The 15,255-nt window shown below is 36.5% G+C and overlaps 1 protein-coding gene across 3 annotated transcripts in view; it reads left to right on the top strand.

Moving 5' to 3' along the window:
• ADK (adenosine kinase) overlaps nucleotides 1-15,255 on the top strand; it is a 536,863-nt gene that overhangs the window by 57,745 nt on the left and 463,863 nt on the right. For all 3 annotated transcript variants that reach the window (XM_046652329.1, XM_046652331.1, XM_046652330.1), the window contains one exon: nucleotides 9,624-9,698. In XM_046652329.1, the coding sequence (XP_046508285.1) occupies nucleotides 9,624-9,698 (75 nt within the window). The remainder of the gene's footprint in view (nucleotides 1-9,623; nucleotides 9,699-15,255) is intronic.

Here is a 15,255-nt window from a genome sequence, read left to right as displayed (position 1 = left end):
AGTCGCTCAGACCCCTACTCTCCATGAACTGGGATGGATCAACGACCCAGATCTCTTGAGCAAGGTAATTTGTGGTGAAAGAAAGAGGATGGCAAGGAACAGATAACAAGTACACAATTCTTGTTTGTTAAGAGAATGGCTTCAAATGACCTTAACTGAATTGTAATATTATTTGGCAATAACAAGGCAAATGTTGTTATCATTTACTTATTTTATTAATAATAATAATAAAGGAATAATTTGCCACTTAAATTTTTTCTAATCATCATTCTCAATAAAACATAAAAAATTATTTCCAGTCTTAAACTTGAGCAATTCATTCCCAGCAGATTCTTGTTCGTTGTGTAAGTGTATTCTTGTCCAGTTACAGTCAGAAAAAACGTTTTGCTGGAGAGACACATTTAGGAATATGAGTTTAAATATGGTTACTGTGACTCATTGTGCTCATCTTCTCAGTACTTCTTTGACTATAGAAACCATAGGCTCAGAGAGGGTGCATTAATAGTAATACTGTCTTTACTAGATTTTCAAATGGAGTGTAATAAACTATTTTGGGAATACAGGAGATGTTCAAAGGATTGACTTCTTAAAAAGAAGTGTCCCAATTGTAGTCCTTCAAACTAATAGGGGACCATTTGGGGGTGAAGAGGTTAACGGGGGCAGGAGGATACTTCTTTGTGGTGATGGAAATGTTCCATATTTTGATTCCGGTGGTGGTTACCAGACTGTACACTTTGAACACTTAAAAAGAGTGACTAAAAAGAAACAGCCAAGCAGCCCAGTTAACGCTTCTCCCAAGCTTTTTTCTTTAACAAGTTCTAGGAGTTTTTATTGTTTGAATAACAATACGCAAATCAGGCAGAGAAGTTCCTGATGAAATGATGGTCAAGTTTCACTGTATCTGCCTGTTGATCCTTCATCTTGTAAACACTTATTTTCTTTTTATATTAGACATTTAATTTGATCACAAATGCAACTTCAGTGTGAATAAATAAATGTATTATCTTTTAACCCTCCTCCATCCAGCTTTCTTTAAGTAGAAAAAGGGACAAATGTCTCTTTATTGTGTATTCAGCCGTAGTTGCCCAGTCTGTAGTTTTAATCAGAGACTGTGATTTAGTGTTCTAAATCATAGTAGACTATAATTGTAGTCTATACCTCCTTCTCTCTCCTTTTTTTTTAGTTTTCTTTTTTTAAATTAATTTCTTTTATCGAGGTCATATTGATTTATAACATTGTACAGTTTCAGGTGTACCTTGTTATATCAGTTTCTCTGTAGACTACATCATGCTCGCCACCAATAGTCTAGTTTTTATCCGTCACCATATGTATGTGCCCCTTTACCCCTTTCACCTACCCTCTCACTCCCTTCCCTTCTGGTAACCACTAATCTGTTCTCTTTATCCATGTGTTTGTTTATTTTCTACATATGAGTGAAATCATACAGTGTTTGTCTTTCTCTGTCTGGCCTATTTCACTTAATGTAATACTGTCAAGGTCCATCCACATTGTTGCAAATGGGACAATTTTGTCTCTTTTAATGGCTAAGTAGCATTCCTTTGTGTGTGTGTGTGTGTGCCTGTGTGTATGTATATATATACATACCACATCTTCTTTATCCATGCATCAGTTGATGGACACTTGGGTTGCATCCACGTCTTGGCTATTATGAGTAATGCTGCAGTGAATATAAGGGTGCTTATATCTCTTTGTATTTTTGATTTCATGTTCTTTGGATAAATACCCAGTGGTGGGATAGCTGGATTGTGTGGTGTTTCTATTTTTAATTCTTTGAGAAATCTCAATACTATTTTCCATAGTAACTGCACTAGTTTGCATTCCCATCAACAGTGTATGAGGGTTCCCTTTTCTCTACATCTTCTCCAACACTTATTATTTCTTGTCTTGTTCATTATAGGCATTCTGACAGATGTTAGGTGATAGCACATTGTAGTTTTGACTTGCATTTCCCTAATAATTAGTGATGTTGAGCATCTTTTCATGTATCTGTTGGCTATCTGTCTGTCTTCTTTGGAAAAATGTCTATTCATATCCTCTGCCTATTTTTTGATTGGGTTATTTGTCTTGTTGTTGAACTATATGAGTTCTTTATATAGTTTGGAAATTAACCCTATGTGGATATATGATTTGCAAATATTTTCTCCCATTTGGCGGCTTGTCTTCATTTTTTGCATGGTTTTCTTTGCCTTGTACAAGCTTATTAGTCTGATGTAGTCTCATTTGTTTATTTTTTTCTTTTGTTTCCCATGCCTGAGTAGACACGTATTCAAAAAGATGCTGCTAAGGCTGATGTGAAAGAGTGTATTGCCTATATTTTCTTCTAGGAGGTTTATAGTTTCAGGGCTTACATTCAAGTCTTTAATCCATTTTGAGTTAATTTTTGTATATCATGTAAGATAGTGGTCTACTTTCGTTCTTTTGCATGTGGCTGTCCAGTGTTCCCACACCATTTATTGAAGAGACTTTCCTTTCTTGATTGTATATTCTTGGCCCTTTTGTGGAAGATTAGCTGTCCATAGATGTGTGGTTTTATTTTTGGGCTTTCGTTATGTTCTGTTGATCTGTGTGTCTGTTTTTGTGTCAGTACCATGCTGTTTTGATTATTATAGCTTTATGGTATATTTTGAAGTCAGGGATTGTGATGCCTCCAGCTTTGTTCTGTTTTCTCAGGATTGCTTTAACTATTTGGGGTCTTTTGTCCTTCGTATAAATTTTAGGATTCTTTGTTTTATTTCCGTGCAGAATGTCCTTGGGATTCTGACTGGGATTGCACTGAATCTGTAGATTGCTTTAGGTAATATAGACATTTTAACTATGTTTATTCTTCCAATCCATGAACATTTACTATCTTTCCATTTCTTTTTTTTTTTTAAGATTGGCACCTGAGTTAACAACTTGCCAATCTTTTTTTTTTTTTGCTTTTTCTCCCCAAATCCCCCCAGTAGATAGTTGTATGTTTTTAGTTGTGGGTCCTTCTAGTTGTGGCATGTGGGACGCCACCTCAACGTGGCCTGACAAGCAGTGCCATCTCCGTGCCCAGGATCCGAACTGGGGAAACCCTGGGCCGCCGAAGCAGAGCGTGCAAACTTAACCACTCAGCCATGGGGCTGGCCCCTCCATTTCTTTATATCTTCTTCAATTTCTTTCAACAGTGTCTTGTAGTTTTCATTGTGTAGGTCTTTCACCTCCTTAGTTAAATTTATTACTAGATATTTTATTCTTTTTTTTGCTGTTGTAAATGGAATTATATTCTTGACTTCTCTTTCTACTAGTCCATTATGAGCATATAGAAATACAGCTGATTTTTTTTTTTTTTTTTTTTTTTTTTTAAAGATTTTTATTTTTTTCCTCTTTCTCCCCAAAGCCCCCTGGTACATAGTTGTATATTCTTCGTTGTGGGTCCTTCTAGTTGTGGCATGTGGGACGCTGCCTCAGCGTGGTTTGATGAGCAGTGCCATGTCCGCGCCCAGGATTCGAACCAACGAAACACTGGGCCGCCTGCAGCGGAGCGCGCGAACTTAACCACTCGGCCACGGGGCCAGCCCCGAAATACAGCTGATTTTTGTAAGTTGAGTTTGTACCCTGCAACTTTGCTGTAGTTGTTGATTGTAACTTTTAGTTTTCCTGAAGCATTCTTTAGGGTTTTCTATGTATAGAGAGTCATGTAGTCCGCAAACTGGGAGAATTTTACTACTTACTTTCCAATTTGGGTCCCTTTTATTACTTTTCCAACCTAATTGCTCTGGCCAAAACCTCCAGTACTATGTTGAATAGGAGTGGTGACAGTGGGCACCCTTGTCTTGTTCCTGTTCTCAGAGGGATGGCTTTCAGTTTGCTACCATTAAGTATGATGTTGGCTGTGGGTTTGTCATATATGTCCTTTATTATGTTGAGGTAGTTTCTTCTGACCCATTTTATTGAGAGTTTTTATCATAAATTTATATTGGATCTTCTTAAATGCTTTGTTTGCATCTATTGAGATGATCATGTCATTTTTATTCCTCATTTTGTTAATGTGGTGTATCACATTGATTCGTTTGCAGATGCTGAACCATCCCTGTGTACCTGGTATGAATCCCTCTTGATCATAGTGTATGATCCTTTTAATGTATTGCTGTAGTCCGTTTATCAATATTTTGTTGAGGATTTTTACATCTGTGTTCATCAGTCGTATTGGCTTCTACTTTTCCTTCTTTGTGTTGTACTTGTCTGGTTTTGGTATCAGGGTGATGTTGACCTCATAGAATGAGTTAGGAAGCGTCCATGTTTAGTTCTTTGGACTACGTTGAGAAGGATAGGTATTAAATCTTCTTTGAATGTTTGGGAGAATTCTTCAGAGAAGCCATTTGGTCCTGGACTTTTGTTTTTTGGGAGGTTTTTGATTACTCTTTCAATGTCATTACCTGTGATTAGGCTATTCAGATTCTCTGTTTCTTATATATATATTTTTTAAAGATTGGCACCTAACAACTGTTGCTAATCTTTTTTTTTTCCTGTTTTTTCTCCCCAAATCCCCCCAGTACATAGTTGTATATTTTGTTGTGGGTCCTTCTAATGGTGGCATGTGGGACGCCACCTCAGCATGGCCTAATGAGTGGTGCTGTGTCTGCACCCAGGATCTGAACTGGCCAAACCCTGGGCCACCAAAGTGGAGAGTGTGAACTTAACCACTCGGCCGTGGTCCGACCCCTCTCTGTTTCTTCTTGATTCAGTTTTGAGAGGTTGTATGAGTCTAAGAATTTATCCATTTCTTCTAGGTTATCCAGTTTGTTGGCATATGGTTTTTCATAGTATTTTAATTGTATTTTTCTGGTATCCATTCTAGTTTCTCGTCTTTCATTTCTCTTTTATTTATTTGAGGCTTTTCTTTTTTTCTTAGTAAGTCTGGCGAAGGGTTTGTCCACTTTGTTTATCTTCTCAAAGAACCAGCTCTTAGGTTCATTGATCCTTTCTACTTTTTTTTGGTTTTATTTCATTTATGTCTCCTGTAATTTTTATTATTTCTCTCCTTCTGCTGACTTTTTGCTTGTTTGTTCTTCTTTTTTCTGGTTGTGTTTGGTACAGTTTAAGATTACTTATTTGAGATTTTTCTTATTTGTTGAGGTGGGCCTGTATTCCTATGAATTTCCCTCTTAGGACCACTTTTCTTGCATTGCATAAGAGTTGATTTGTTGTATTTTCATTTTCATTTGTCTCCAAATATCTTTTGATTTCTTCATTGATCCAATGCTTTTTCAGTAGCATGTTGGCTAGTCTCCACATATTTGTGACTTCCCTGTCTTTTTTCTTGTAGTTGATTTCTAGTTTCATAGCATTATGGTTGGAAAAGATGCTTGATGTGTTTCAGTCTTCTTAAATTGATTGAGGCTTGCCTTGTTTCCCAATGGTCTGTTTTGGAGAATGTTCCATGTGCACTTGAGAGGAATGTGTCTTCTGCTGTTTTCAGATGAAGTGTTCTCTATATATCTATTAAGTCCACTTGGTCTACGTTTTCATTTAAGTCCACTATTTCCTTGTTGACATTCTGTCTGGATGATCTATCCATTGATGTAAGTGGGGTGTTGGGGTGTTGAGGTCCCCTACTATTATTGTGTTGTTGTTAATTTCTCCCTTTAGATCTGTTAATAGTTGCTTTACATACTTTGGTGCTCCTGTGTTAGGTCCATATACATTCATAAGTGGTGTTGGTGGAATGTCTCTTTTATCGTTATATAGTGCCCCTCTTTGTCTCTCACTGCCTTTTTTGTCTTGAAGTCTTCTTTGTCTGATAGGGCAACACCTGCTTGCTTTTGCTTGCTGTTCTCTTGGAGTATTGTCTTCCATCCCTTCATTCTGAGCCTGGGTGTGTCTTAGAGCTAACATGTGTTTCTTGGAGGCAGCCATGTGTTTCCTGGACCTAACAATGTTGGGTCTTGTTTTTCTTTTCTTTTAAAGATTGGCCTTGAGCTGACATATGTTGGCAACCTTTTTATTTTCTTCTTCTTCTTCCCAAAGTCCCATGGTACGTAGTTGTATATTCTAGTTGTGAGTGCCTCTAGCTGTGCTATGTGGGATGCTGCCTCAGCATGGCCTGATGAGGGGTGCCGTGTCCATGCCCAGTATCCCAACTGGCAAAACCCCGGGCTGCCAAAGTGGGGTGTGCGAACTTAACCACTCAGCCATGGGGCCGGCCTCTGCATCTTGTTTTTCAGTCCATCCAACCACTCTGTGTCTTTTGATTGGAGAATTCAATCCATTTACATTTAGAGTGATTATTGATATATGGGGGCTTAATGCTTCCATTTTCTCTCTTGTTTTTCAATTGTTCTATGTTTCCCTTGTTTCTTTTCCCTTGTATTTCTCACTGCCTTTTCAGTTGGCTGGTTTTCTGTGATGGTTTTCTCTTTATTTATGATTCATGGCTCTGCTCTGATTTTTTTTGTTTAGTAGTTACCATGAGGTTTGTGTAAGAGATCTCAGATAAGAGACTGCATTTTCTGATAGCCTCTTATCTCCATTAGCCTAAGCTGGTTCCATCCCTTCCCTCTTCCCCTTCTGAGTTTTTATTGTCTCAACTTGTTCTTTTCTGTGTTGTGAATTTGTGACTGAATTGAAGTGTTCATAGTTATTTTTGATACTTTCCTTCCCTTTGTCTTTAATGTTATAGTTAAGTGTTTACTAACCTATTCTGGCATAGAGCTGCAATTTTCTGATTCCATTTGTGTATTTTTCTCCTTGCTCAAGGCTTTGTAAACCTTTGCTTTTTAGTTTAAGATAGGAGGGCTCCCTTCAGTGTTTCTTGTAAGGTAGGCCTAGTGGCAATGAAGTCCCTCAGCTTTAGTTTATCTGGGGAAGTTTTTATTTCTCTATCATATCTGAAGGATAGTTTTGCTGGATAAAGTTCTCTTGGCTGAAAGTTTTTGTCTTTCAGTATTTTGAATATATTGTTCCAGTCTCTTCTAGCCTACAAGGTTTCTGCTGAGAAATCTGTTGCAAGCTTGATAGGGGTTCCTTTGTAGGTTATTTTCTTCTGCCTTGCTGCCCTTAATATATATATATTTTTTTGTCGTTGACTTTACCAATTTTACTGTTGTATGTCTTGTAGAAGGTCTTTTTTTCATTGATGTAATTATGAGTTCTTTTGGCTTCATGTACTTGTAAGTCTAGTGCTTTCCCCAGATTTGGGACGTTCTCAGCTATTATTTCTTTGAACAAGCTCTCTGCTCCTTTCTCCTTTTCTTCTTCCTCTGGAATACCTATAATCCTTATGTTGCATTTCCTAATTGATTGGGATATTTCTCAAAGAATTTCCTCATTTTTTTTTAAGTCTTAGTTCTCGTTCCTCCTCCACCTGAAGCATTTCTATGTTTCTGTCCTCTAAATTACTAATTCTGTCCTCCATTGCATCAGCTCTATTTTTTATGGAGTTGAGATTATTTTTTATCCCATTAATTGTGTTCTTAATATCCATAATTTCTGTTACTTTTTTAAATTTATTGAGATATAATTCACATAGCATGCAATTTACATATTTACATATTTATTTATTTTGAGGAAGATTAGCCCTGAGCTAACATCTACCATCAATCTTCCTCTTTTTGCTGAGGAAGACTGGCCCTGAGCTAACATCTATGCCCATCTTCCTCTACTTCCTATGTGGGATGCCTACCACAGCGTGGCTGGATGAGGGGTGCCGTGTCCACACCTGGGATCTGAACTGGTGAACCCCTGGCCGCCGGAAGCAGAATGCGTGAACTTAACTGCTGTGCCACCAGGCTTGCCCATGTTTGTTTTTAATAGTTTCAATCTCTTATAAATTATTCCTTCTAGTTATTAATTTTATTCCTGAGATGACTGAACTTTCTGTCTGAGTTTTCTTGTAAGTCATTGAGTTTCTTTATGATAATTATTTTGAATTCGCTGTCATTTAGAGTGTAAATTTCTGTTAGTTCATGATTCATTTCTGGAGAGTTGTCATTTTCCTTGTGCTCTGAACTGTTAATGTAGGTCATCGTAGTTCTTGCTGAAGTGATCATTTACTGGTGTATTTTTGATAGTATCAGTTCGCAGATTCCACCTGCCACCACTGCGGGTGGGCAGTAGCTGTGTTTTCTGATCCCACTGCATCTACTGTAGGTTGTGCTGGTAGGGCTGCTCTGTGTTTGTGCGCTGGCTGTATCTGCTTGTCCATTCACCCACGGATGTGCATGCAGGGCCTCTGTGCTCTGCTGGTGGGTCGTTCTGCTGTGGGACCACTGTACTTGGCAGGTTACTGGCTGAGGTGGTGCATTAGGTGAGAGGGGAGGGGCACTCCTTTTGTATGCAGGGCAGCTCTGTTCTCTCAGGTGGCTCTCCTGAACTGCTGCACTTGGTGGGTGCTCCTTCGCAGGCCCAGCCACTCAGTGGGGAGCATTCCCATGGTCAGGGCCACTGTGACATGGTGTGCACTCCTGCAGGCTGAGCTGCAACTCAGAAAGTATTCGCACAGGCTAGCCTGCCCCTGCCTCCTGTTATGGTCGTGCTGGCTACTGTGTGAGGAAAGATCTAGATTGCTGCTACCAGGGTGGGAGAGGGGTATGCTCACCTAGGTCCACTGCCTCCTGAGAATCCAGTCTACCCACCTTCAGTTGCAGGGCTGCATGGATCGGTCAGACATCCTGTTGTGCTGTGCAGGGAATCCTCTGATGATTAATGAAGGTCCATTTAGTTGGAACTTAGACGGGAGCGACAAAGGGAACAGTTCCCACCGCTGTGATGCTGATATCACTCTCCTCTATAGCTTGTTTTCTTAAACAGTGGGGTACTGGTCCTATTGATATTACTGTGATAGTCTCCAAATGGTGAGCATGGTAACTCATTTGGGGGCAACTGTCAGAGATCTTCACTAAACTGGAGACCAATGGGAAATTACACAGAGGCAAATTTTATTGAATAAACTATAAGAATTCCTCCCATTGATGCTGACCCACCCATGGCCACTGGTCATTTCATGCTGTCAGTTGGGCTCCTGTTAAGGCATCACTTGTGGTGGAGTTCTGTTCTTTCCTCAGTTTTGAGCATATGGTAAACAATTTTGGAAAACAGACTTCATCAGTCTGTTAAATGTAATTGAGAAATGCATTGTCTATGATACCTGTTGTGAAGGCCCTACCACAGTTATCAGTTTTTCAAGGATAGGGCTCTTGCCTGGACTCCTCTAGGACTTCCTCATTCTCCCTAATAACTTTCAGTAAATGGGTATCTTACTCATTACAGCTAATTATCTGTCATGTTTAAGTATAGAATTTTGTTGTGATAGACCTTTTTTGCTTTTTAAAAAAGAACATTGTAATTCATTAGCATCAGTCATTAGCTGTTGAACATGAAGGAAAAAGTCCCATGATCTTGCTACTTCTTTTGTTGTATTTTATTTCATCCAATTTAAAAGTCATTATCCTTCCTAAATGTCTCTGGGCTACCTCTAAAATGTTATCTTACATGTAATAGGCGAATCAAAAGGTTTAATAAAGTAGCATGTCAGATTTATTTTCAAGGTGAAGATATTTATTTATGTATTTGTACATTTTACACATCAACTTGTTTTCAGAAGTATTTCTAACTTGTATTTTGTTTATGTTTTTTAGGGAAAATATTCTCTTTGGAATGGGAAATCCTCTTCTGGATATCTCTGCTGTAGTGGATAAGGATTTCCTTGATAAGTAAGTATTAAAGTCTTCATATTTACTATGTGGAACTTATATCTAAAGCAAAACTGATGAAAACTTTACAAGTGAATTTATTGTCTAACACCTTCAATTGAAGGAAAATTCAGGAAATCTAAACCTGTTAATAGCAAGTACACTATCATTATTTATTGAGTAACTGACCACAATTTTCCCTGAGAAAATTTGGGTATATTTGTTTCTTCCTTGTGCTGTTTTCACTTGAAATTTATTTTTTGTTCTTTGCAAGAAAGAAATATGTATGATTTACCTAATCATTTAATTCCCTAATTTTTATATTACTGTCAGTGAACTGCATATGTAATGGTATCATAATATATATGGGAGAAGAAAGAGGATTAGAGAGGACAAGAAGAATATGCAGGACATAATTCAAAGGCCACAAACCTCTGGTATTTTTCCCTTAATAGTAATATTTGATTTTGTTAACTTAGCTGAGAAATCAGTTTGTGTTTATTTATCTCACTGACTGAGACTATTTGGTACAGAGGAAAAATTAAGTAGTGAAAAAAGATTAATAATGAGGAAACAAGGTTCTCTTTCCCTTGAACACCCCAAGTTCTGTGCCCAGGGGAAGTATTTTTTAAATTATTGAGGTAAAATTCACTTGAAATAAAATGTGTAATTTTAACCGCTTTAAAGTGTACAATTCATTGACTGCCAATACATTTGCAGTGTTGTACAACCATCACCACTATTTATTACCAGGACATTTTCATCACTCCAAAAAGGAACCCATACCCAAGTGATTTGACTATCCCTGCCTGCCATTTCCCCACCCCCACCCAATGCCCAGTCTGCTGAGAACTGTCAGTCTGCTTTCTGTTTTTATGGATTTGCCTATTCTGCACATTTTATTTCATATAAATTAAAGCATATAGTACGTGACCTTTGTGTCTGGCTTATTTCACTTAGCATAATGTTTTTCCAGGTATATCCATGTTATAGCATGTTTCAGTACTTCATTCCTTTTTATGGGAGAATAGTATTCCATTGTATTGATATACCACATTTTGTTTATCCATTCATTAGTTGATGGACAATTTGGTTGTTTCCTTTTTAGGCTATTGTGAACAAAGCTGCTGTGAACATTTCTGTGCAAGTTTTTGTCTGGACATATATTTTCCTTTCTCTTGGGTGTATACATTGGAGTGGAATTACTGGGTCGTATGGTAATTCTGTGTTTAAGTTTTTGGGTAGCCACTTTGTAGTCCTAGAAGTAGTGTATGAGGGTTTCATTTTCTCCATATTTTTGCCAAAACTTGTTCTTTTCCCTTTTTCAAATTATAGCCGTCTTAGTGGGTGTGAAGTAGTATCTCATTGTGGTTTTGATTTACATTTATCTAATGACTAATGGTGTTGAGCATTTTTTCATGTGCTCATTGGCCATTGTATATCTTTGTAAAAATGTCTTTTGAAGTTCTTCACCCAGTTTTTAATTTAGTTGTCTTTTTGTTGTTGAGTTGTAAGAGTTCTTTATATGTTCTGGATAGTAGACCCTTATCAGATATTTGATTTGCAAACATTTTCTCCCATTCTGTGGGTTATTTTCACTTTCTTGATAGTGTCCTTTGATGCACATGATGTTTTTAATTTCGATGAAGTCCAGTTTATTTCTTTTGTTGCTTGTGGTTTTGCTGTCATATCTGAGAATCTGTTGCTAAATCCAAGGTCATGAAGATTTATGCCTATGTTTTCTTCTCAGAGTTTTATAGTTTTAGCTCTTAAATTTAGGTCTTTGGTCTATTTTGGGTAGTTAGTTTTTGTGTAAGATAGGTGTTAAGGGTTTGCTTCATTTTGCATCTAGAAATCTAGTTGTCCCAGCACCATTTGTTGAAGAGATTCTTTTCCCCATTGAATGGTTTTGGCACTCTTGATGAAAATCAATCAACCATAGATGTATGGGTTAATTTCTGGATTCTCAATTCTATTTCATTGATCTGTATGTCTATCCTTATGCCAGTACCATACTGTGTTGATTACTGTAGCTTTGTAGTAAGTTTTGAAGTCAGGACATGTGAGCCCTCCATCTTTGTTGTCTTTCAAAATTGTTTTGGCTATTTGGAGTCCCTTGCATTCCATATGAATTTTAGGATCAGTTTGTCCCTTCCTGCAAAAAAGACAGTTGGAATTTTGAATGAGATTGCATTAAATCTGTAGATAAGTTTTAGAAATTTTGTGATTTTAACAATATTCAGACTTCCAATTCATGAACAGGGGATGTGTTTCCATTTATTTAGGTCTTCTTTAAATTGTTTCAGCAATGTTTAGTAGTTTTCAGCGTACAAGTCTTGCATTTCTGTGGTTAAATTTAATTCGAAGTATTTCGTTATTTTTGATGCTATTGTAAATGGAATGGTTTTCTTAATTTCATTTTTGGATTTTTCATTGCTACTATACAGAAATACTGCTAGTTTTGGAGGGACAAGCATTTTTAACAAATTCTGTTTGGTAATGTTCTGGATATTATGTCCGTAACTCTTTGTATGAATAAACTCGAATGTCAAAGAATCAGGCAAGAATTTAATCTAATAGGAAATGGGTTGGGGGGCCTAGGATAAACTGGAGGATGTGTCTTATCCTAAGAAATTGAGATTAAAATTTTTAAAATATGCTTTGCTAATCAAAAACTCTCCTTCATGCAATTATGTTAATAATTTTAGTGCTTTTGGTTACCTTGTACTTTTAAATAATATAATATACATAAATTTCTTAAAATGTCTTGTTCTGTCAACTTTGAGTAGAATCCCTTTACTTCTCATGATGTAGGATGAAGTTACCAGTGCCCCTATTTTTCCTTCTTTCTACTTTCTAACTTCTGTTTATATTTTTTATTGTTATATTGAGATTGATATGTTTTCGTTCTGTTATCTATAATTATCTTACCAACTTTGAATACAAAGTGATAGTGAAAGTTGAAAATCACTTACCTGCATTTACACAAGTATCACTGTATATATCACTTACTGCAGAATTAAATAGCATACTAGGAATATAGAGTAAGTTTAACATTTGGAATGTAATTAGAGTAATTCAGTATATTAACAAAGTAACAAACTAAAAGAGAAAAATCATATAATCATCTCACTAGACACAGAAAAACCATTTGCCAAAACCCAATATCTACTCCTCATAAAATTTCTTATAGCAATCTAGGAATAGAACGGAACTTCCTTAACCTCCTAAAGGTTAGGCTACGGAAAAGCCTACTGATAACATAATTCTTAATGTGAAAGACTGAATGCTTTCCCCTAAGATCAGGAATAATTCAAGGCTGTCAGCTCTCACCACTTCAAAATGTATGCAGTGGTTCTGGAGGATTCTAGTCATGGCAGCAAGCAAGAAGAAATAAAAAGACATCCAGATTGCAAAGGAAGAAATTAACTGTTTTTATTTTCAAAAGCATGATTACCTGTGTAGAATGTGTAATGGAATCTATAAGAAAGCTGCTACCTGATTATTATAAAGCTACAGTAATCAAAACAGTGATATTGGCATAAAGATATTGTTGTCATGGAATAGAAGGTCCAGAAGTAGGCCCAGATGTAAACGGACAACTGATTTTTGACAAAGGTGCAAGGCAATTCAGTGGAGAAAAGATTGTCTGTTCAACAGACAATGCTGGAACAATTGGATATCCATGTGCTAAAAAATGAATTTGGATCCATATTTTGTACCATATACAAAATTAACTGATAGAACTAAATGGCCAGGCTAAAACTATGAAACTTCCAGGTGATAACATAGGAGGAAATCTCCGTGACTCTGATTTAAACCAAGATTTCTTATGTATAACACCAGAAGCATGTTCTATAAAGGAAAAACTGTGATAAATTGGACTTCATCAAAATAAAAAATTTCTGCTATTGTAAAGAGTCTGTTATGAGACTGAAAGGACAAATCACAGACTGGGAGAAAATCTTTGCACAGCTTATGTCTGATAAAGGACTACTGATCAGAATATATAAAGAACTCTCAAAATTCAGTTAGAAAAGAAATAACCCAATAAAAAAATGGGTGAGAGATTTGAACATCCACCAAAGCCACACGGATGGCAAATAAGCACATGAAAAGATACTCAACTTCTTCAGTTATTAGGGAAATGTAAATTAAAGCCACAGTGAAATACAGCTGTACATTTGTTAGAATGGCTAAAATTTTAAAACTTAGCATAAGCAGATTTTGGTCAGGATGTGGAAGAAAGCTGGAACTTTCTGTTCATAGGAATGTAAAATGCTGCACTGCGTTTGACAGTCTTAAAAAGTTAAACATACAGGTACTGTTTTATCCAACCATTCCCTTCTTAGGTATTTACCCAAAAGAAGTAAAAGCATGTGTCCATACAAAGGCTTGTTCACAAATGTTCATGGAAACTTTGTTTTTAATAGTTAAAACCTGGAAGTTACCTAAGTGTCTATCAACAGGTGAATCATTAGACAGTTCACCCATGCAGTGGAATACTAGTCAGAAATAGAAAAAATGAATAAAGTGTTAATTGGATGAAACTCAGAATAATTATGTTCATTGAAAGAAGCTAGACAAGAAAGAAAATATACTGTATGATTCCATTTATATGAGACAACAGAAACTTTAATCTATAGTGACAGAAAGCAGATCCTTGGTTTCATGTGCATGAGCCAGAGTGTGGTGGAGGGAGGAAAGGAGAGATTACAAAGGGACAGAATGGAACTTGTAGGAGTGTGTTCATTGTCTTGATTGTGTGATAATTTCATGAGTATAAACATGTATCAAAACTTACCAAATTGTATATTTAAATATATACAGTGTATTGTATGCCACTTACACCCCAAGAAAGCTTTATAAACAAAAGAAAATAAAATAATTGAACATGAATTTCATGGGTTTGAAGTTAGATCCCTTTTGTTTGCTTAGTGTGAGATGTTTTGTTTAGATAATCAACTAATTCATGGTCACTATTTTTAAAGAAATCCAACTGCATATAAAAATACAAAGAGAAAGTAAAAAATCTGAAGTTTTATGACGTGTAACTTTATTATTTTGATGAACATGCCTCCAGACATCTCTTAGGCATGTATAACGGAGGGACGGATGCTTGTGTTTATGGGATAATACTATGTGTAGCCTTAGCTAATTTGCTGTTTTACTCTACAATATGTTTAGATGTTTGTTTTTAAAAGTTCTGGCAAATGTGATCAGAATGAGTATAATCTGGCAGCTGTGTGCTGTCACTACTGTGACCTCAAGTAGCTTCTTTGTTTCATTAGCAGCTGATCTTCAATGGCCAGCCGAAGTTTTATTTTTTTATTTTGGGATGATATTATTTTTTAACTTTGATATTTGGAATCAGTACTTGGAGGTAAAAAGCAAATTTTTAGACTCTGAAATAAAAGGTAAAAAAGTCCCTTTTCTTATAACTCCCAAAATACACTTGAAAGTGTTCCTTCTTATTTCAATGGACTATGTTTAGCTTACATTTCAGACCATTTTAAGATAAATGTTTTACATTTGAACTGTGTAAATTATCCAGGAATAATTTGCTAGGTACTGTAAC

Source organism: Equus quagga, chromosome 2, assembly GCF_021613505.1.
Source record: "Equus quagga isolate Etosha38 chromosome 2, UCLA_HA_Equagga_1.0, whole genome shotgun sequence".
Lineage (NCBI taxonomy): Eukaryota > Metazoa > Chordata > Mammalia > Perissodactyla > Equidae > Equus > Equus quagga.
This window is presented reverse-complemented; position numbering and strand designations above follow the sequence as displayed.